At 34.3% G+C, this 23,764-nt stretch overlaps 1 protein-coding gene across 1 annotated transcript in view; it reads left to right on the top strand.

The window, feature by feature from the left end:
* DNAH5 (dynein axonemal heavy chain 5) overlaps positions 1-23,764 on the top strand; it is a gene marked incomplete at both ends in the record, with an annotated part of 104,894 nt that overhangs the window by 16,246 nt on the left and 64,884 nt on the right. Inside the window, 22 exons of the mRNA XM_079533475.1 lie at positions 10-95; positions 833-1,154; positions 3,569-3,775; positions 4,882-5,053; positions 6,321-6,466; positions 7,562-7,721; positions 8,204-8,446; positions 9,260-9,450; positions 9,535-9,634; positions 10,784-10,920; positions 11,547-11,748; positions 13,233-13,468; positions 15,582-15,800; positions 16,495-16,557; positions 17,085-17,323; positions 17,993-18,233; positions 18,724-18,923; positions 19,467-19,620; positions 20,276-20,439; positions 21,086-21,242; positions 21,916-22,128; positions 22,822-23,046. Coding sequence (XP_079389601.1) covers positions 10-95; positions 833-1,154; positions 3,569-3,775; positions 4,882-5,053; positions 6,321-6,466; positions 7,562-7,721; positions 8,204-8,446; positions 9,260-9,450; positions 9,535-9,634; positions 10,784-10,920; positions 11,547-11,748; positions 13,233-13,468; positions 15,582-15,800; positions 16,495-16,557; positions 17,085-17,323; positions 17,993-18,233; positions 18,724-18,923; positions 19,467-19,620; positions 20,276-20,439; positions 21,086-21,242; positions 21,916-22,128; positions 22,822-23,046 — 4,077 coding nt within the window. The remainder of the gene's footprint in view (positions 1-9; positions 96-832; positions 1,155-3,568; positions 3,776-4,881; positions 5,054-6,320; positions 6,467-7,561; positions 7,722-8,203; positions 8,447-9,259; positions 9,451-9,534; positions 9,635-10,783; positions 10,921-11,546; positions 11,749-13,232; positions 13,469-15,581; positions 15,801-16,494; positions 16,558-17,084; positions 17,324-17,992; positions 18,234-18,723; positions 18,924-19,466; positions 19,621-20,275; positions 20,440-21,085; positions 21,243-21,915; positions 22,129-22,821; positions 23,047-23,764) is intronic.

Here is a 23,764-nt window from a genome sequence, read left to right as displayed (position 1 = left end):
CTCCTTCAGGATCAGTTAAAGACTTTTATGGACAACACCTTTGAAAATATTCTGAACACTGAAAGAGCACTGTGTATGTTGAAGAAATTTGAAAGGTACTATGTCCTATTTACTTTGTTGGAATTCTGCCAGAAAATGGAAATGATACTTTGAGAATGGTGAGAAAGCAGGAAATAGAACAGGTATCTCCTTAAATACAAAGCAAAATCAATTTAATCTCCACTCCATCAACTGCTCAGCTCTGGTAAGGGATGTCTGTTCAGTTATGTAGATTAATAAAAAAAACCACATATTTTTATGTATCAAAAATGTAATGAATGGACTTCATGTTTTAAAACTATTATATGTATGGGAAAACTTTGTTCTGTTAGCATATTTACTTTAGTTTTCTTCTTGAATAACGAAACTAATCTGTTAGAATGCTTATATTAGGAAATGTTAAAATTTGCCTTGATAAATTCAGATTATTTCTCAGTCTCAGTTTTTCTTGCACCATTTTTTTTTTTTTTTTTTTTAACAATATTCTGCTTAGTAGAATAGACGGCTAGTGGCAGATTGGTTACAGTTTGCACATAATTTTAGTTCAGTGTTTGAAAACAGTGACAAAATGGAAAATGTGTAGGCTTACTTGGGAACTTCTATCATCTGGCCTAAATCTTGGTTGCTTGGAATCAAGTTGTGACAGTATTTGTTCAAGCTTTAGTGGAAAATCTGCTACTAAAGTAGTTATTTTCAAATGAATGCAAGGTTGTCTGGGAAAAAGTTCCAACAACGCATGAGAAGAATTTCTGAATTTTTCAATGATTGTTCTAATTATCATTTTTCTAATCAGATTACAAATCCCTAATCTTGGCATTAATGAAAAGTATCAGAAAATCCTTCAAAACTATGGATATGACATAGAAGCAGTCTGTAAACTCTACAGTAAGCAGAAGCAGGATCCTCCACTGGCTCGTAATCTGCCTCCAATAGCTGGTAAAATCTTGTGGGCACGCCACCTATTCCATAGGATCCAGCAGCCCATGGATTCTTTCCAGCAGCAGCCAGCTGTTCTGCAAACGCCGGATGGCAAGCGCATAATCCACAACTACAACAAAGTAGCAAGAGTTCTCATGGAGTTTGAGGTGATCTATCACAGGGGATGGCTTCAGCAGGTAAAATAGCTGATCTTGATTAAAATATTTCTCTTTAAAAATATGCTAGGTTTTTGTTGATGGTAGATCAGTGCAATCTAGGTTTGCAGACCAGACTGGATTCTGATTGTGCTAGGCATCACTAAAACACTGGGTAGCAGCAGTTCGAAGAAATCTCTGGTTAATAGTCAAGTGTGCTTAGCTGGCTTTAAAAGTATGATTCTTATGTTTTAAAGTGATAATCCACATTTGCCCTCAGTGTGGGCATATGTATAAAAAGCATCCAGTCTCAACTAATAGAGCATCTCATAGAATTAATAAGATATTAAGTATGCAAATGTATTTTGTACCAATTTGCTTCCTGTCAAACATCTGTTCAAGTAGAACACTGTAGTATAATATTCTTCAGAAAACACGGTTTGCCTTAACTTCTAAATCTCATTTGACCAATTCGATTTCTTGGTTTTTGTATGTAGAACCTCTGACTGCCTTCGTATTATCAGGTGGCTTCTTCAGACACTACTTTCTAGCTTTGAAATTTCTGCAAGTTTCTACTGTGCTATACACACGTTTTTCTCTTGCAGTTTCTCTGTTGCCTTGGCAAAATCACATTGTAGAAAAATTGGCCTCAGACTCTTAAATATCAAAAGAAAGGAATCGAAATCTCCTAAAAACTCTCTTGAAGGTTCTGGCTCAGTTATCAATGCAGATACTTGTTCTTGTAGCTCAACTCCATCTTCTGTAAAATATGAAGAACTCTGAGGCTGATAAATATCAGTTTTCTCAAAATTAGTCTTAGACTAGAAGACTACTTAGACTACAGACTGATGTAGACATAAATATCAGAGAACACAAGGTGGAGCTCATGCTCTGTTCCTGAACAGTAGTAAAATGGGAGATGGGCAAGTGTCATATGTAGAATACAAATGCAGTAGAAATAGGGCTGTGGCATACTAATTTTTATCCTTCTATTCAGTGGAAATAGATAGGTTTAGTGGCTCTTTCTTTTTCTCTTTTTATTTTTTAACCTTTTGTGAATACCAACCATTTTGTTTATCTGCTTCTTTTTACTGCATAAGTTTTAAAGCCATAATTTTCATACTATGCATAATTCTACTCGGACATATTAAACTAATAGAAGATGTGAAATTTACTATAGTACTATGACAGTGTAAGATTCTTGCATTTAACATACCCCTGATTTTTGTTAACAGTGTGTAACATCTTAGTAATGAGAACTGCCTAAAAAAACCCCCACGTTTACAAACGTAAATGGGAGAGGAAGAAAGTGAAAGTAAGATTAATGAGTTTCCAAAGCCCAGAGAAGAATTGAGTAAGATCTGGCGATGAACATTTTGAGAAAAAAGTCAGTTGCCATTTGAGGCAGTTGTACAGAGTAACTGGCTGTCAGTGGGTAGAACATGACAACTTTGTTTACAACATTTAATGTTAACTTGAAAATTGTGTAAAATTGCATTGTAACATATGAAACTGTTGAATCAAGGAGTATTGTCCACTGTATTTTAGACATGGAAAGAGGATGCAAAGTTTCAGGGAATTACATAGAGAAGGATGAAGTGCATGGAAAAAAGCAATGGGTTCTGAAACTGTTACTTAAAAACAATCTCCAACTAAAAGTAAAGTGATGCATGACATTTGAGAAGTGAATAATGAGCTGAAGTTATGTCAGCAAAAGGACAACTTGAAAACAGGCATAACAGGAAGAAATGACTGATGTCAGCCAAATTTTCCATGAGTGATCTTAAGAATCTTCTCCCCTCTAGTTACCTGGAGAACAAATGATATTGTTGTATTCAAATGAAACAGCTAAATCTATAGTGTGACTAGATTTCCCTTTTAAGAATAAAAGAATTATGACGAATGTGAATTTTAATCTTTTTTTTTTTTTTTGGTCACAAATTGCCCAGAAAGCTTGATAAAATTAGGGATTATAAAGCTGTTAAGATTGCAGAGTTATATAACTGTTAGATAATGGAAAAGAAGCTAAAGGAGAAACCAGGAATCAGTTATAAAAGAAGTCTAAAGAAATTATCCAAGTCTAAGTTCAATTCATCAAGGAGGTGCGCAGCTTTCAAAATGTGCATTAAGTTTTATGAAAATGAGACTTAGGAGAACTGAAGTCAAAATCTCTATGGTTTTGAATCTAATGTTTGCTTATGGAATGGGACTTAGGATATCCAGGAACCCAACAGAAAAAAATGTCAGTCAGATGATGAAAGTTCATTTCATTGTTAGGTTTTTGAGTGCATACAGATTGCATCAACAGTTTTATTTTTGATTCACCATATCAATCTTGATTGTCAGCAATACCTGATTTTATTATCTCTTTGTACCAAATTGATATTTACCTCCAAATCAAAGTGTTTTGTTGTATTAGCTTGTCTTATCAGGAATGATGACTTTGTTTCCTGCAGATTGAATTAACTAAAACAAGACTTCAGGCAGCTCTCTTGGTAAAATCTCCAGAAACAGGAGAGTTATTTGTGAATTTTGACCCTCAAATATTAACTTTAATTAGAGAAACAGATTGCATGGCTCACATGTGCCTTGATATCCCACCATTTGCAAGTGCTATTCAACAGAAGAGAGACTGGTATAAGAATATTGTCCACAATTTGCAGGTGGGTTCATTTTAGTTGTTTTATGTATGTATGGCGTATGTTAAAATGACTTGGCTCTACACACATGAGAATTAAAAAAAAGATCAATATTAAGACAACATTGATAAGTTGGGTTTTTTTTTTTCTTTCCTAAGACATTTTTAAAATGAATTTCCAGGCTTTGCATGTTCTGTGAAGTTGCTTAAAAGTTGCACAGGTTTAGGAAAGTACTGCAGAATTTGGGAAAGAGGTGAAGAGGGGGAGGGAAAGGAACTTACAAGATGCCTCACTCCATTGCTAGCTTTCTAAATGATAATCAGTTTATCTCTCATCCAACAATGGAGTCAATTATGGTTGACTCCAAGTCAAACAATACACTTGGTTTTAAGAGGATAGTTAGCAGATGGCGTGCTTTTAAAAAGTTCAAAAGATCCGGCAGACATCGTGTAACAACATAGTTCCTGCATCAGTGTTAGACGTAAATGTCTGTAGAGAAGATTAAAATAGAGCAGCTAAAGCTTCCTCTTCTCTCATTCCGTAATTCTTTTGGGTCATTTTGTCTCCCTGTGAACAGACAGAGTTCTAGATGAGTGAAGACAAGGATTCAAAGATAAAGCATGTCTGGAAAAATAGTGTTTCAAAGGGCTACTTGATTCTGAAATGAGATGAAAGTGTCATGTTACATCATAAAGCTATTACAAGGGTATTTTCTTCCAAAATGTGAAAATAGATCAGTGGGTTAAAGAGGCGTTTAAAACTAAACACCATATTGAAGTTCTTTTAAGACAGCTCTAATAAAACCGCTGAAAAGTTAACTTAGATGATTTTTTTCTTGGGATTTTTTTTCTCTGGGAACGTCCATTTAGGGAGTAAGATATTTACAAAAAAATCCTTCTTTATATCAGAAAAGGTGAATTTCCCTATGAATTAGTAATTCCACTATTGTAAAAAGCAGCAAACCTTGAACTTTTGCCAAAAATAATGGAAAAGATCCGAAGAATTTTATTATTTCTCACTAATTTCAGTAATGTGGAATAATTTTATGTCTTAAGTCACAATGAATGTATGTATTTGAAGAGGTTTAGAACAGTGTGTATTAAAATGCTTTAATCCTCTGTTTGTTTCAGATGATGCTAGCAGAGTATAAAAGAATTAAACTAAAAATAAAACACCCTGTTGAACGATTGATGATCCCTTGGTTAGCAAATATAGATGATGCTATCCAGCCAGGTCTGATGTTACTGACCTGGACATCATTGAATATTGAGAAATATATTGATACAATTTTTAGCAAGTTAGGTAAGTCATTTGCCTCTTTCAGTAATTTCTGCTTGTTTCTGTACAAATGCAAATTTCATTATGAAGTCTACTGCTATTTATATGATTTTTGCTTAATTGTAATTAGAATATTCACCTGTCTCCTTTACTTCATGTAAACTCTGCTTCTAAAAAAAAATCTTTATTTTTTTATTTTCTGACATCTGTTTGAAATTTTTTACTAATGTGAATGAGATGGCAGTAGGGTTTAACCAAGCATAAGGTAGTTTGCAGAAGTTCCTGTATATTCTTACATCAGAGAAAGATACCTCATTTTTTAATAATATCAAGGTTTCAGACTTTTTGTAGTCTATCCTTGTGTTTCTTCAATAAAAATTCTCAAGAAATAATATCTTCCCTGAGTTGGCACTGTTACTGCTCAATAGCTTTTCCTATTACATTTTCTTTTTTTTAAGTGAGTCTCTTTAACACTGATGTTGTTTCCCCAAAAGATGTGCATGCTTTAGAAAACAGATGAGCTTTTATTCTGTTAGTAAGATTGCACTGATATGTATTGTTTCTGAAGCTGCTAAATTCCTTTTGCTTTATCTCTATTATTACATCAACTTAGATTGTTTTTTAAAATGATGTAAGTCATAGCAGAAGTTTTCTTTAGTTGAAATGGCAAATTAAAATGCATTTCAGATGCTAGCCTGACATTATACTCAATTTAATTTTGAATAACATAAGTCGTTTGAGTCTGGAAGAGGCACCTTGCTGTTATTTCAATTTCAGCATTGAAAGCGAATTGGTATAAAACTGAAAATTCTAGTTATTGGTGTCCTTTAACTATTATTTGGTTTCTAACATTTTTTGAAGGATGGTCATTTTATTTATCAAAAATTTCTGTTGCTGTTGGGTTCTCTAAGTGGTAATTTAAATCACGCTATAAGAGTAGTATTACTGGAATGCCTCAGTTGAGTTTTGATGTCTTTATTTTTTTCCGTTTGTGTTTGAAATGCATATATTTCAAGTTAATCTTATATATTTGTGTGCAATTTTTGCCTACTGTCTTTTAGAATATGTACAGAATATACTAGATGAGCATATATTGTGCAAAACACTAGTTATGAGTCCACTGGTGAACCTTGCCAAGTAAGTTTAGGTGTTTGAAATAAAATGGATAAGATGTAAAATTAATATGAAATTGAATATGTTATCTTGTTTGAGTATGAATTTAATCAGGGCTCTGCAAAACTGTTATTTCAAACTTTTAAGCTTGTTTTGAATCTTCTCTTTGCCTCAAAAGCTGAACTGGAGTTATTGCTTGATAGAGTGAATGACTTGATTGAATTTCGTATTGACGCTGTCCTTCAAGAAATGAGTAGTGTGCCGCTCTGTAAATTACCAGAAGATGAACCACTGAGCTGTGAGGAATTTCTCCAAAAGACTAAGGTTATAGATAAGATTTTCGTAAATAAGTGTTTAATATTTCAAATTAACATATTTTCCTTTTTTAAATGAGATATAATAATTGCAGCATTGGTGGGAAAATGGAGAAAGGACATCTGCAGTTGTTTTTTTCACTGGAACATTAAATAGGAACAAAAATACAAAATGCTATGATATCTGAGCTGAGGCATTCTTTCCTCGCTTTATTAATGTCAAGCCAACTTCTGCATGATATTTCTTCTATGCTGTAATACCACTCAAGTTCTTTTCTTTTGTGATAGTATTTTTTCGGTCATTTTTGCTTGTTAGTGCCCTTACATAACAGAATTGCCTGTCTGATGCTTGAGAATAGTTCCATAATAAGTGCACTTGGTTTCCTGGGAGAGTAAATACTATGGAAATGATTGCGTACTGAATATCTTTCAACATCTGAAGCTGTCTTGAGTTTGTATATGCAAAATATGTTCAGAAGTACCAGGGTGAAAGTATTCTGGGAAATGCCACTTCATTTGCACCATCAAAAAAAATATTTCTGAATTTTGTTAAATCTCACTTTTTTTTTCCTTCACACAGTTAATAATTTTTGTGCTTATTCCATTCATGAATTCAACTTTGGATGGATTTTATCTCCTATCTGAGTGTAAAAGGAAAATACAGTTGGCTAATGCTCCCTGTGGCACAGCCAAATATTGCAAAATAGAAATGATCAAATGAAAGGTTAATGTCTCCCATGCCTACCTTGGAAAAATAAGAAAATTAAGCAGTACTTGCTTTTGAGAGCCCTTTAATGCAGTTATGTATTGTAAACATTAATTCATAATAGCAACTCTGGATTAGTTGTGTGATTTAGGAAACAAGTCACAGCAATTTTATAATATGTTTATGATGTTTTATTTGGGACAACAAAAAATCAAAAACTAAATAGAAATAGGAAATAAAAATCAGAGCAAACAGATTTTAAAATAACGTCGTACACTGATTGTGTTTTTCACAAATGTGAAGCCTTGAAATTTGTGCTAATAAAGGATGCTATGATTGTGAAGTAGAAATAAAACCAGGAACCATAAGAATATATGTTTGTTTTGATCTGATAAATAGGAGCTCTGTATGAAAGGTTCCCAGACTTTACATTTTAAAAGCTCACTGGTGGAAGAAGCAGCTAATGAGCTGATTAACATGTTACTGGACACGGAGGTACAGGTCAAAAAAGATGAGAAGTCAGTTGTTTCCACTGGTGAAAGAAGGGGAAAAAGCACAGGTAAGATTGTACTGCTCCTCTGTGCTTATTCTTGTGCGTGGTCGATATTGTTGGTAATGTAGAGGGGGGGGGAATGCTGTATCTCAGCTGGCTGTAGTATCCATCAATATATGATGTCTAAAGACTTCTGCTTTATGGATCATCTAATGATGGATCATCTAACAATCATCTGCGAAATAGGACAGTGTTGTCAGTCTAACTTTCATGTTCAAATATTGATAAATTGGAAACAGCTACTTACAGGCCTTGATTAAGTGCTGGACTTCCTAGAGAAAGCAAGAAAGATTGTTACTCCAGTTTGAACTGAGTAGAGAAGGTAGTTAGAAATAAAAGGACCAGCACATATAGGTACAGATGACAAATGAGTATTATTTGCACTTCTGTAAGACTTACCTATGTTTCACACACCTATGGAAGTGTTGCTTTATTGTGTCTTCAGTCCTCCTACATAGATTTAACTAACTTGATTTGTGATGTTTTAGCAACAGAGGAGGAAAGAAGATCAAAAAGCCTGACTTCCTCCAACAATTCATTTGAGATATGGGCTGGACTTTCTCCGTCGGCAAAGAAGAAGAGAAAAGATACAGAAATATTAGAGGAAGAAGCCAATGAACTACTTTCTTACTTCAATGGTTGTAATGTTGATGCCCTTCTGAAACTCACTCGAAATACTCTGGAGAACATACGGAAGCGTGTCCATGCATCTTCCATGATCAGCCTCCCAGGTAGCCATATTGCAGTACTTTGCCTGCTTATTTAGCCTATGGAAAGATATATGTAAATGTAGTATTGCAGAACTATATCATAAAAAGAGCCAGATAAGTAAGAGAAGGGAAGACAAGCCTAAGCGAGCTGTCTTGTTAAATCACAGTTGATAACACAGTATTTCTCCAGAGGATATTTTTTTCCCCTGTAAACACAGAAAAGTATCATTTTGATAAAGTTTCTTTTAGGACAGACCCTATGTTCTGGAACTGGTATTTGGAGCTGGACTTGACATTTAAGTTTACCTATTTGACCTTGACTTTTACATAAAACTATGAAAAAAAAGACAAGAGAGTGTTTTGTCTTTCTCTTACTAACTGCTTTCAGATCTTTCTATAGATTATGATAATGTACTCTTTTGAAGTATTTTTTTGTTACTTATAAGAAATAAAAATAAGGGCATTCGGTTTTGGTCTCTATGGAACATAAACCAAACAATATGAAGAGTGGAGTTTTCTTGCCCAATTTAATATGCTGTCTGTGAGTATAAGCCAGGTAACAAGGTTTTCTGTTGAACTGAGCTTAGCTGCAGAGAACAAGTTAACAAGGAGTTTCATGAACAAAAATAAGATGGCACTTAGTTTTTGCTTGTGCTACTATGGACTTAACCAATACATCTTGTAAACTACTCATGACTTTTTTCTTTAAGAAATTACACTCATTAGTCAATATTGTGCTGTAGGAAATGGTTTATATAATCATAAACCCTAGATGGAGGTCTTGAAATAAATGTGAAAAACTTTTTTTTGTTGCTGTTATTTTCTTTCATTTAGAAAATCATGATGCCTCTAAGAAGAAAACAAGTGCTCATCCTATCATTAAGACTAGCATTAACCTGTCTATCCCTAATATTGTCATGAAACCTTCTTTGGATGAGGTACAGCAAACGCTTAACAAAGCTGTAGACAGTATTGTGAAAGTAATGAAAGGAGTTGGGCAGTGGAGTAAGGAGAGAATATCCAAGGTTTGTCTTTATAACTGTCCTTAATACAAAATTAAGGTTTAAAAACTACTGCAAATGGAAAATGAACTTTTATTTCTTCCACAGAAAGAACTATTAGAGAGAAAATTAGCTATGTTGCAGTGTGAGAGTGGAGACAGTGATTCTGAAGATGGAATGAAAGAGATTGGAATGAAAAACACGCATGGTAATGATAAGCTCTGATATCGCTCAATTTGAGTTTTAGGTAAATGTGATTTATACAGTATGTGTAAAAGGATTTAGACCTAAAATACATCAAAAGCAAGGGAATAAAGACTTCACAGATTTTAATCCACCTTGGAGAAGAACTAGGATACAACAATGCCAGAGCTTTTCCTACGTATAGCAATTAAGGTGGCGTGAAGATATTTTCTTGTGGGAATTTGAGTAAGGAGATTTTGTTGTAAAATTCAGAGTTGTTCTGCTTTGGATTCTGCTTGGAGTGTGTGGGAAACTGTTAGTTTGCCAGCTTTGGCGGCACAGCAGAAATTTTGAGTGAATTTGGAAAACAATTATAGTCACTGCCATTGCACAAAATCTTTTGTGATTTGCCAGTGTGGTTTGTGACTTGGCATCTCAAGATGATCTTTAAAATTGTGTTAACATTCTTTTAAGAAGGATAAATTAGACTTAAACAAAAACTGTTGTTGAGTAGAGATATCTAGATAAATCTTAGTATTGGCGGAGAGGTTTGTGTGAAGGATTGAATAGACTAAAATTGCTAAAACTAATTAATATGTTTTGGGATCAGACTTGAAATTAAGTTATCAAAGACATTCATTTAAGCAAATTTAAGATTCTTTTGTCTTAGGTTTCTGTTTTTTTTTTCCTATCTGATTTTTTAGAATCAAACCAAATTAATTTTTCTACTTCGTACTTCAGGTAATTGAAAAGTATATAGATTGTTTTTAGGGTAACATCCTCTAGTATATCTAAGAAGTAGGTAAGTAATCTTTGAACTGCATGAGGAATTAAATTAGTTTTTCAAAACCAAGATTTTCTCTTGCTTGAGATGCAATATGAATTTCTGAAAACTTCAATCCTGTGGGTATTTCCTAGCTAAAGGACATTCTGCTTATCTTTTATTATATATCTGTTATTCTTTAATTTTCAGGCCTAACCCTTTCAAAATAATCTGCTAGGATTTAATGTTAATTTCTATTTAAAATGATCAATTAACCAGAGTGTTTAGAGAAAAATGAGTTAGTTTTGTTAGAAAAAAGTTTTTAAAATGTATGCTTATTGAAAAAGTCTTTATTTTTGCTGGTAGCAATTTGTACTAAACCTTCTTTTGTGTTTGACTTTGCCTTTGGAGATGGGGCGTCAGATACAGCATCTCTCAGTTTGTCTGAATCAGTGCAGAGCAAGAACTACTTCAAGAGTGTTTCAAATAACAAAGAAATTATTAAACTGGTATCTTTACTCACCACTGCTATTAATTCTACAAAAAAGGTAAGACAATAGGGATGTTAATTTAAGTTACTGTCTAAAGCATATAAATGTACCGATTTTAATATCTTTGGGGGAAAAAGGATAGGCATTGAAAGCCCTGGTTAAGCGTATGAATGAGAAAGTGTCGAGTGGTGGATGGCAGATGTGTTGCAAATTTACAGTTCTGCTTTGAAAGTAATGTTGGGTAACGTGTTCTCATTGTTCAAAGATGCATGAGATTTTGCATATTATTTAATGTTTAAGTCTGACTGAAAACATATCTACAATTACTAAAACACCATGAAATGTGTCTTAACTGTAGTTGGGTCTGCATATTTGATATAGAAATGGTAGTAATTGCACGAATGTGTTAAATACAGTTTTATTCATATAGAAGTTGTTAGTGACTGAAAAATCACTTTATTGTAAAATACTTTAACTGATTAGACGAATTGACTGTGGCTAGCAAACAGTGCTAAGGATTATGATTGCTGATGAGCCTACTTTAGCATAAGTTTACCAGCAGCCTTCTGTTTTACTAGGGTGAGGCAAACCGGCTCCTCTTATGAATGAATGCTTAATACACTAAGAAATTATGTGTGATGTATGGTTTGCTAATCTTTTTGTGAACTTGTAATGTGTTTCAGGAAGTTCTTACAGCTATGGAGAGTTTTAGTTGTTACCACCATATATGGCAGAGGGACAAGGAGAAGACTATTGAAAAATTCATGATGGGAAACCCATTACTCTCTGAATTGGAATCTCAAATTCTACTTGTCAAAGACTTGGAGATGAAAGTCAGTTCTGAGCCTGAATACATCTGTGTGGGAGCTATTGCACTGTACACTGGTAAAGTTCAACTTTGCACTTCTTTCTAGAGTATTATACTTTCTGATTCCTATAGGGAGGAGAAATGATGTTTAGTTGTGGATGAGTGAGCTAGGTTAAAGATATGAAGCAGAAATGTGGAGTGGCTGTATTGTTTGGATGTAAATGCATACAAAAATACATTAAGCAGGGTATTGTGAGGATCATTTGATGTTTCTTCCCCTGCCTGGACATTTCTGTTCACTTATGGAGTGGATAGTAGAGTTTATTCATTCTTATGTCATTGGCTTCAGTAAGTATATGTATTTTGAGAGGAGTATACTATGCTTATGTTGCTTTTCTCCTTGCCTGGCTGCACGTGATGAGAAGATTTCAAACACTGATTTCAAATGAAAAGTTGTCTATTTAATACAGTTAATTAAGCGATGCATACATGTTGTTACTGATTCCCTTTTTGCTGTGGAAGCCCAGCATCTTCACTTTTCTCTAGCTCAGTTTCCATATCACATAAGCATTTCATATTGCTATAACAGATATGACAGGAACTATGATGGAATGTAAGAAATATATGCAGCTGATTTACAGTGAATGACAAATCTGAGAGAGCAAAATGGCTTCTTCATTAGGAGGAAGTATCAAACAAATGTCTTTTGTTACATGTAAAACTTGGCTATTAAAACTCGATGGAGATAGGGTGAGTCTGATATTTTATAGATTGAAAATACCATCAGGTATAAGAGATAAGCATGGAAAGAGATATTGTGTAAAAAGGAGGAAGCACTAGTGAAATATGCACACTGAATGAACATCTAGCTGTAACAGAGTTGAATTTATATCCAGCTAAAATTTTATGTAGTGCTTGTACTGGTTTGGATTTTTGACTTCTCTTGAGAACAATGAGAAAGAAATCTGAACTGAAGGGCAGAGCTATAGGGAATGGGCTGGATTGCTGCAAATTGGGTATGAACTCAGCAAGATTTCAAGTTTCTCTACATTTTGGTCCTTGGTTCCACTGATGCAATGGAATCTTTAAAAAAGTATCCGTTTGGTGGATATAACGGTTTCATTAAATATCAGCTTCAGCTTCTATAGTCAGACTTTTTGATTCTACCCTGCATTCGCCCCTGATTTTTTTAAAGTTTATTTTTGAAAAGTTTTAGACATTGATAAGGCTATTAATGAATTTATTAGTAGTTTTTGGGACAAAAATGTATGTAATGCTATATCAACAAAATGAGAGAAATGTGGAGTCCAGCTTCCTACTGGAAAGATGATGTATTTTGAGAAGGTTATGAGGAAAACAATCCTGAATTGCAGGTAATCCTATAAATTACTCAAAGGTGTCAAAATAATTTCATCTTCTGTTTGCATGGAAAATTAGACTGAAAAAAAAAAAGCAAAAACAGAACAAGGAGTGAAAAGAATACATGTTGAAATAAGATTAAAAGTACATCTTAAAAAATATCTAAAATATTGAAATAACTATAAATGTTCACTGTTTTCAGCTGATCTAAAGCTAGCACTGAGAGCAGAAATCAAAGACTGGATGAGTGTTTTGGGTCATCATTGCAATAAGAAGTACAGAACAGAGATGGAAACAATTTTCACTTTTATAGAGGAAACTGACAGGAAGTTAAATCGTCGCATTGAGGACCTGGATGACATAAGAACAGCCATGTCTGCACTAAAAGACATCAGAGAATTACAGATTTCCATAGACTCTCAAGTTGGGCCCATTGAGGTAGTTAAAAAGAATGTTGCATTTCTGGGTAATGTTTCTGCACAGTATTTGTTTTCTGCGTTGGTACTTAGAGCACATTGAAAACATATGATTTCAGGTGGGTTAATGCTGGGTTGCAGACTTGCTATGTTCTGTAGAATACTGTAGTTTGGCAAAATGCAGGATTAACTAGATATTCAGAGGAACTTTTTTTGCCAAGACACGTGATAGTTCCTGGTTACTCATATTTATATTGTTTGTGTTGATTATTATTATTTTTAATTAAAGTAGATCAACACAAAATTCTGTTTTGGAAATGCAAAACTGACATCTTGCTCTCAGACAAATTTCTCACAGCTGTTTCTTCACCTGATTTTCTCTGACCTGAGGAAATTTATGAAATGTTCTATGTGCAAACAATTAAAAATCAGCATAGAGCCCTTCTATATTTCATTACAAAGAAGTAGTGAATCACTCAGCCTTGTGAAGGTCTCCATAGTTCCATGAAGGAGCAAAGTAGGGGACTAGTAGGTAAAAGGAGAAGCACATCCACAGCTAGAACTATCAATGGAATTGTTAATGGAATCTCTTGGGAGCTGACGTTTTAGAAGTTCTGAGAACTGTCATGGTTTGCTCTTACCATGAGCCTAGGCAATGAGCTTTGGTAGTCAAGGATTCCTAAACTTCCAATTCTGCAGACAGCTTCTTGGATTCTGTAGGCACAAGAAGTCATGGGTCAGATTTTTGGAACAGTTTAACCTATTTTCCACACAGAGTGATGGGCAGATAGTTCTGATTTCATGTTGATAATTTGTTTGCAAGTTGGTCAAACTGAAAAATGTAAACGTATTAAACATAAACATATAAAGAAATAATTCTTTTCAGAAAAAAATTCAAATGAAACTGCTAGCCCACAAAATTCAATTGCTGAACTAATTCATAATAAGTGAAGGGAACATTAAATAAATTTATAGTAATTAGAATTACTTTTACTGGGTCTTGTAATGCCAGGACAAGGAGCAATGGTTTTGAACTGAAAGAGACATTTGGATTGGGAATAAGGAAAAAATCTTCAGTGATGACAATGGTGAGACATTGGAACAGGTTGTCTGGAGAATTTCTGGATGCTCCATCATTTGATGTGGTTTGGACAGGGCTTTGATCAACCTGACTTAGAGAAAAATGTCTGTGCCTATGGCAGGGGGTTGGAACTAGATGATTTTTAATGCACCAATCCAACCCAAACCATTCTGTGTTTTCTATGAATGAAGAACAGTTTTAATGTTTGAATCTGTTGCTACATATTAGTTTTTGTAACTTTTGAAATGATTTATTGATGCTTTGTTGTTGAAAACAAAAAGTGAGGCTTCAGTATCCATATGGACAGATGTTTGTTTTCTTTGCTAATTTGCAGGCCTCTGGTTAGTTGTTTTCTCATGGCTTACATCATGTAATAAATATCCAGATTGGGTCATGCTGTACAATGGAAGACATGGATCTGAATAATATTCCTATTAAAATAAAACTAAAACCTGTAAAATTGAGAAGTACTTCAACTGGAAATTGTTTTTGGGGAGATGTAGGACACTGGAGCAAAGATAAAAAAGCAAAATCATAGAATCACAAAATCATTAAGGTTGGAAAAGACCTCTAAGATCATCTAGTTAACCACCTACCACCAATATTACCCTCTAAACTGTGTTCCTTAGTACCACATCCCCACATTTCCTGAACACCTCCAGGCACAGTGATTCCACTACCACCCTGGGCAGCCTGTTCCTATGCCTGACCACTCTTTTGAAGAAATTTTTCCTAATATCCATCCTGAACCTCCCCTGATGCAACTTGAGGCTATTCCCTCTTGTCCTATTGCTAGTTACATGGGAGAAGAAGCCAACCTTCACAGAGTCTGTGGAAAGGTTAGAAGTGAAGGAGAGGTAGGTATTTTTTTTCTTTTTATATTTCTTCAAGTTGGGTATTGCCTTGCCAGATTGTGCCAATACTATAATAAAAAGAACAAATTTTCTTTCTAGCAAATATTTTTCTGTACTTAAGTATTTAAAATATTAGCACTTAAATGTGTAAAATTAGCATCTGCAACTGTTTTGTTTATCTTGATCCAACCTTCTGACAGGAATCCTATGCTATATTAAACAAGTATGATCTACTTGTGACCAAGGAAGAGTCAGAGAAGGTGGATACTTTGCACTATACTTGGGAAAAGCTGCTGCTCCGAGCAAATGAAGTGCAGAATGAGCTCATTGCTTTGCAGCCAAAGTTCAGAGGAGAGCTTATTAGCTCTCTGAAGACTTTTACTGAAGACTGTGCACAGTTCTATTCAGATTATGAACAGGTAAGAGTTTGCGATATTGGAATAGAAGAGCTTTTGAAGAGCAGTGGAAGCATGGAAAGATTGTGGAGTTGACTAAATAGCATGATGATCCTCTACTATCTGAAAACTATGCTTATTCTTGTTAATGTGGTAGCTGAGTTTCAATGCAGGACAAGATTATGTTATTTTTTGTGTGTGACTGAAATTTATGCTGGTAATCAGCTCTAAAAGGTTGGAGACATATAAAGTTCCTAATACATAGCTTGTTACCATGTGCAAATATAAAAGTTGGAATTTAAGAGAAATTAAATTAGAATGTAAGAAGAGATTTCTGGCAGGGAATGTTAATACAAATGACTTCAACTCTTATGTTCCTTCTCAGCAGAATATGTCAAGCCAAACCAGTCTTTTAACTAATATTTATTCTTGAAAAAGGAGCTACTACTGCCTACCTTTTCTAGTACTGCCTACCTTTTCCAGTATTAATAAAACTTCTATATTAAAAGAAAGCAAATTGCTTTTATTTAATGAAAATAAAATGGTTGTTTTAGTAATTCTGTCATCTGTCAGATCAGTTGTTACCTGATGTAAGTATGAGGTCTTGCAACACCAAAAATGTTTGCATTTCAAATCAGCATTGTTGTTTAATTTGATGTCCTTCCCTCTCCCCCTCCTCTAAACTCGCTCTAATTTCATATATATCCATTCTTTTCAGAGTGGGCCACTGGTGGTTGGTTTAGAGCCTCAGGAAGCCAGTGACAGGCTTACCATGTTTCAGGTACTATTAATTCTAAGATTTTTCTTATTGCTTAATGCAAATAAACTAACAACTGAAGGCTCTGAGAATGAACTGGGAATTCGTTGAACTAATTTTTGTTGGTACATAGGGTTACTGATCGGTCAGAACTATTTTAATGTAATGAAAGCTAAGGTAACATTTTTTCCATGCATTTTCAAGCTGATTAAAACTATGTTTTTAGGACCTGAGTAATAGTAACTACATACAGATGTCCAGAGCTGTGCCTATTCTCAAATTTAGTGTATTTGGTTATAAGCTGTTCTTGTGTTTATTATTGTGTCTTTTTCACATCTGCATTTTTGCCCATTTCTGTTTGTTCTTCTTCCCTTAAAACAAAATACTGTCTGGTTCTCCTGTTCAAATATTTATTTATACTGGGCTAATTTATGTTCCTGTAATGATGACTTCTAGTTGTTCTCCTTTTTCTTCAATGCACCTCTAAGCATAATGCCAGATTTTGAATATTTAGTTACTTAAATACATTTCATTTCTCTCTCTCTCTTTAGAATCGATTTGATAATCTCTTTCGGAAGTACATTACTTACACTGATGGAGAAGATCTTTTTGGTTTGCCTGCTACACAATATCCTCAGCTACTTGAAATAAAGAAGCAACTGAATCTGTTACAGAAACTCTATAATCTATATAATAGTGTTCTTGACACAGTCAGTGGGTACTATGATATTCTTTGGTCAGAATTGGATGTTGGAAAAATTAGTGGTGAACTTATGGAATTTCAGAACAGGTGAGAAACTGGTTCTGTGAAAAGATGGCTAAATTTTTTTTTTTTACTTCTTAAATGTAATAGTTAGCACTATTAATTTTAATTGAAAAAATATATTCATTACTAATTTCCTAAATTAAGGAAGCTAGAATATGCTCTAAATAATGAGGATTATTTCATTATTGCTCCTTAGAGACTTTTGGATATATATTTTTTCTTCTCTTCATTTGAACATACGTTAAAGTTTATGCAGTTTATTTTGTTCATAAAGGAAATTTACCTTGTTTCTTTTAACATTATTAATCATGAGAGGTAGAGATTTACCTGAGATGCCTGAAGTAGCTAGAATATATTTGCTACAAAACTAGAGGAACAGACTTTTTGCAAGAGAATAGAGCAGTCCTTATCATGAACCTCACCAAAAGATGAAATCTAGATATAAAGTGATTCAATTGTATCTGGTGGTTCACTTGGACCTTCAATAGAATTATGCAGATACACTCCTTAGATCGAGCCTGTGAGTATTCAGTTATTGGTCAGTGAAATAATTTGGTAACAGATTTAGTTATGTACAAAATCCTCAAAATACAGGGAACCTGATATGTCATCTACTGTTAAAACAGTATGATGGTTAAGTGGGAAGTGGGATGTCTGAATATATGTGAAAAAGCTTGGATTATTTTTATGTAGATGCCATAAGCTTCCTCATGGTGTAAAGGAGTGGCCGGCCTTTTTTGACCTAAAGAAGACTATTGAAGACTTCTGTGAATGTTGCCCGTTGCTGGAACGCATGTCAAGCAAGGCAATGATGCCTCGGCACTGGAAGCAGATAACAGAACTCACTGAACACAACTTTGTTGTAGAAGGTGAAACACTGAGACTGAAGAATATTATGGAGACTCCTCTACTCAAATATAAGGAGGAAATAGAGGTATTTAGAAGGAAGAGAAATGGATGCATGAAACTAAACAATGTGGTCAGAAAGATATCTGAGTAGCAGTATTAAGAGGGAAAACACTGCAAAGAAAGAGCATAGAAATATGCTGTCAGTAAAGTTTTCTGTGTAAAATAATGACGCATATCGTAGTGTAAACCCTGTATAAAACATGTAGTGTGGCTCACAATTAATTCATTAATGAGGATGTTTTACAATATTAGAGGTATGAAAATAATCATTATATCATTCTAGTAACCACACTAACTTTACCATATTGTGAATTGATACATGGATTATTAGCTATGGTGTTCTCATGTCTTTAGATCTTCCCACTTAGAATCATAGAATGGCTTGGGTTGGAAGGGGTCTCCGCTTAAACAGTTGCTCTTCAGCCTAACTAGGGTTAAAGGAAATAACAGTTGGATTCGGATGCCAAAGAACTGAATAGTTTATAACTTGTTTTGACATTCTTTTTATTTAAAAGGATATCTGCATAAGTGCTGTGAAGGAAAGAGACATTGAACAGAAGTTAAAACAAGTGATAGCTGAATGGGACAACAGAACATTTGTCTTTGCAAACTTTAAAACCCGTGGGGAACTTCTTTTAAGAGGAGACAGCATATCAGAAACAATTTCTACCATGGAGGACAGCTTGATGATTCTTGGCTCTCTCATGAGTAACAGGTAACAAGAAGAGCAGAGTCGACTTGTATGTGTGAGTTATAAATACAAGCAAGAGGCTTTATTTCACAAAGGGGAAGGAAAGTAAACATCTAGATAAAAACTCGATGTCCTTGAACTGTTCATAGGCTACTTCTCATTGTCGATATTCCTGCATTAAAATATTTTGAAATGATTATTCAGATTTCCTGACTAATTAGTTGAACAGTTTCCATGGATGCAAGAGTGGAGACAGACATAAAAGGGAGCACTGTCCTGTTGTGGCAGGGGTCCTGTTGGGATTACAGGCATTGCTATTTTGCCCCAGTGAGGCCACCTCCTCTTTTACAAAGATTTTTTTCTGAGGGTACTGAAAATCCCTATTAAAATGATCTACATATTACCTTGTGCAGAAAGTCAAAGCCCCTTGATAAAACAAGGAACATAGATCCTGACAAAAATAAAAATGTCAAGAATATTCCTCCTTGTCATGTTTGAGGACTGTGCTGGCTTCTAAGAGACTTGTTTCCTTCTTAAATTAAAACAAATTGCTTTTGTTTATTTTAGATACAACACGCCCTTCAAGACACAGATTCAAAAATGGGTGCACTATCTTTCCAACACGACAGATATCATTGAGAACTGGATAACTGTGCAGAACTTGTGGATTTATTTAGAAGCTGTTTTTGTTGGTGGTGACATAGCAAAGCAGCTTCCAAAGGTTTTCAGATCTGCCTTTTTTCAGTTTGAGCTTCTATATCTTAAGAATAAAACGTAACTATGATGTCATAATGAATGAAGTAGCTTATGCTTCACTGTCTTAATGGTTAGCAAAATTAGACTTAGTAAGACATTAGGTAACAAATTCCTACCAAAATATTGCCTTAGAAAGAATAATAAAAGGTCCTCAGGTTGATCTCTTTATTTCTAGACTGTTAAATTATTAACCAGTACTTGTGTAAGTGTTGTCCCTTGTACTAGTATTAGGTTAATCTAGTAATATTTGTCACTAGCCCAGTACTACTTGCAGTTTTGCTAGGAATCTTAAACTTTTCTACATTGCTTTTTGAATTAAAATTAATGTAGTTTTTAGAAAAAGTCTTCAAATTTGGAGCGTGCATTCTCCAGAATAAGACATTTTCTATGTTTTTCTCTAAGAATGTTTGAAAGTGGATATCAGGTTTGTCAGTGAAGTATAAAATAAGTTCTATTATGCAAGCAGATTTGTTTTTCTAAGCTGAAAAATCTTTGGGACTGGACTCTTGTGATTACTTGTGAGAGGATTACTGGTGCCAATTCTTCCAGAAGGTTCATTTTTCCTTTTCTTTCTTTTTTTTTTCCTTCCTCCATTTCTTCACCTCTCTATATTTAAACAGGAAGCAAAGCGTTTCTCTAACATTGATAAATCGTGGGTAAGGATCATGACTAGAGCTCATGAAGCACCTAATGTTGTTCAGTGCTGCATTGGAGATGAAATCATGGGACAGTTACTACCACATTTACTAGAACAGCTTGAAATCTGTCAGAAATCACTCACAGGGTAAGATTACTACAATACCAGTCTCAAGGGAATGTTTGTAAATTGTTTAACTAGCAAAAGATCAAGTCCCATGGACTTCATAAAGATCCTGTTTTTATTTCACTATGAATTCAGTTGAACTGAGTAAACAAGGTAGCAGGCTGATGCAAGTCTTCCAAAGATACTGCCAGTTCCTTACTGCTGAGTATTTGATTAGTGACTAAGCTGTCACTGTCTTTCTCTGATGACATCAAAGCTGTTTGTGTCTGGTTTCAATCCAGCAGGCACAGTCTAAGTTTGAATATCTTTCCAGATCCTTCACAGGTCTAGGAGAAATTCAGAATAAGACAACTAAGCAGCAAGTAACTGATCTAAATTAAAAACACTAGCTTCATAATAATTTCTTTTCATTTTAGTAGTGTTTACATTATAGAAAGCAGCAAAGGTTTCAATGAAATTATTTCTGGTACTAAAAGAGTAGTCTTCAAGCAGGTGCTTAAAATGGAGGTATGATGGATAAGAATTGTTATTGCTACCACAAATTAAAAAAATAAAAGCAATAATGCATAGTGAGAAATACCACATTTAAAAAGAAAAAGATGTATAAAGTAACCTAATTCATTTTCTGTCTACTCCTTCTCCTCCTAACAAATATTTTTAAATGCAGGTACCTGGAGAAGAAGCGCCTCCTATTTCCACGATTCTTCTTTGTATCAGATCCTGCCCTATTAGAAATTCTTGGCCAGGCATCAGATTCTCACACTATACAAGCACATCTGCTGAATGTCTTTGACAACATTAAAACTGTCAAGTTCCATGAAAGGGTATGTACTCCCCAAACCTTGAAGTTGCATTCTTTCAGATTGTTAAACAATGCATGATATCTGTTAAATAGCAAGCTGAATTGTCTTCTGTGGCTTAATACAGGCTAGAATCAGAAGCTCACCAGAAAGGATGTTTTATAAGCATATTTGTATGTTAAGATTGCCTGGAAAAATGTTGTTTGAAGAACAATTTTCTTACGCTGTATGAAAAGAATAGATTGCAACACAGGTTTTCTTTTACCTGTGTATATACGTATTTCCTTAGACATTTGCTACCTCCCCATGCATGAAATTCTTTTGGTTGTCCATGTTCCTTAACTTCCATGTTTCCATTGCTTTTTATTTTAAGTCTGCATCTTTTGTTAGGATATGCACTAATAGGGAGAGGTTTCCTTCTCTTCTTACTGGAAAATGAGTGTCTTCATTGAAATGAAGTGAAATTTGAGTGTTAGCAGTGTACTGAAGTTTGTCTCCTTTAGATGGCAATGTTTTGTTTAAAGCCTTTATTCATACTTAAAGCAACAGTTTTATTGTGTTCACATTTTGCTTAATAGATAATATAATTTTGCATGTATCTAAATAAATTTAATGAAATGCTAGCATGAACACCAGTTGTAATAGACGTAATAATCAATCTATTAATCACAAATTGTTTTTTTCTTGCTTTTATTAGATATATGATCGTATATTGTCAATTAGTTCGCGAGAGGGTGAGACTGTTGAGCTGAGTAGACCTGTAATGGCTGAAGGTAATGTGGAAGTTTGGCTCAATTCTCTGTTGAAGGAGTCCCAGCTGTCACTGCACCATGTTATTCGCCAGGCAGCTATGCATATCCAGGAAACTAGTTTCCAACTGATTGAATTTCTTTCTACCTACCCAGCCCAGGTAAAATCACTGTTATATCAATGAAAAATTGCTCATATATAGATTTGTACATTGGTGGGATTTTCTTCTCTTTGAAATTAAGATTGCAACTGGATGCAAAACTGACATATAAATTAATCAGTGCAATCTTTTGAATTCCAATTTAGATATCTGAAAACAAAAGATTAAAACTTAGCTGAAGCTCCTGATTAAAACAAAAAAAAAAGCTGAGTACAGTAAATTAATGCAATAGAGCTAATGCTACTTCTTTTCACACTTAATAACTACTAAGGGACAAGTGGTAGAGTTGTATGTTTGTTTATATATTCAGGAAAATCTTCTTCACTTGTGATCAGGAACGTGATTAGAGAAGGAACTAGAAGTTACTGAATTACTAAAGAAATATTTTAAATTGAAGCATTAATTGTTCTGATAACCTATTGGCTATTATATATTATGATGTAAATTATATCGAACAGTTGTGTTGCCGTTGCTTGATAGGCTGTGTCTCTGAGGCTGAACTGCAGGCTTGTATAAATGTTTATAAATGGAGTTGGAACTTTTAAATGCATGGATTCTGTGACTTTTAAAAGGAAGCATAGAAAAATAATTTTATGCAAATAGAATGATTTCTTCTTATTACTATCTGTGTCTGTGAATGTTCATTTAAGAGGAAAGTGAAAAGATGAAGCATACCATTTTATATTTCCTAAGGTTGGGTTGTTGGGGATCCAAATGATTTGGACAAGAGACTCAGAAGAAGCTTTGACTAATGCCAGGTATGATAAAAAAATTATGCGAAAGACAAACCAGTTTTTCCTGGATCTTCTAAACACATTGATAGATATGACAACAAAAGACCTTAACCCAGTCGAACGAATTAAATATGAGACATTAATCACTATTCATGTGCATCAGAGGGACATCTTCGATGGTCTGGTAAGCACTGAAAAATGTACTGGGTTATGAGGTGGTAGCCATGTAAAACAGTATGAAATGTCAAGTAGACAGCACAGCTGTGCAAATGAATGCTTGCCTGTTAAGCCAAATAATTGCTGTAAGGACTGTAATGATGTTGTGACTTGAGTCTTACAGAAATGTTGGAGTTTATTCAATCCGTGTCACAGCTTCTCTATAGGAAATTTTGTGTTGTGGTCTGCCCCAGCAATAGAAGAATTTTACGATGTTCTGTGTTGGCCAATCTAAGTTAGATGCTGCTGTTATGTGGTTAGTTTAAAAAATTTCTTGTATACTGTGTTGAAAGTAATCATCCTTTATGTGGGCTACATTGTGATTCTGAAGGAATAAACAGAATAGGTAGTGTTATAATAACAGAAGAAAGCTTGAAGTTGGTTGAAGCTGCTGTCATCTCTGTTCTAGTTTCAATAGAAAATCTTATTACTTAGGGATTTATTTATTCACTTCACACCTTTTCATGCTGCCACAGGATACTAAAATTAGGAAAATGAAGGCATTTACTCCTTAAACATTCAAAATCTAGACTGGCATGCCTTTTCTCTATAGGAAGCTCTGGATTTGACTGAAATTATGTTGTCTGAGGAAGGGATTACTGATTTTTTTACCCACTGCTGATAGGTAGGTGCCAAAATAGGACCAGTTGTTTCGACTTTAAATCATCTTAACAGCAATCTTATGA

Source organism: Tetrao urogallus (genome assembly GCF_951394365.1).
Source record: "Tetrao urogallus genome assembly, chromosome: 3".
Lineage (NCBI taxonomy): Eukaryota > Metazoa > Chordata > Aves > Galliformes > Phasianidae > Tetrao > Tetrao urogallus.
Note: the sequence above shows the minus strand (reverse complement) of the source record. Positions and strands in the feature narration are given on the sequence as shown.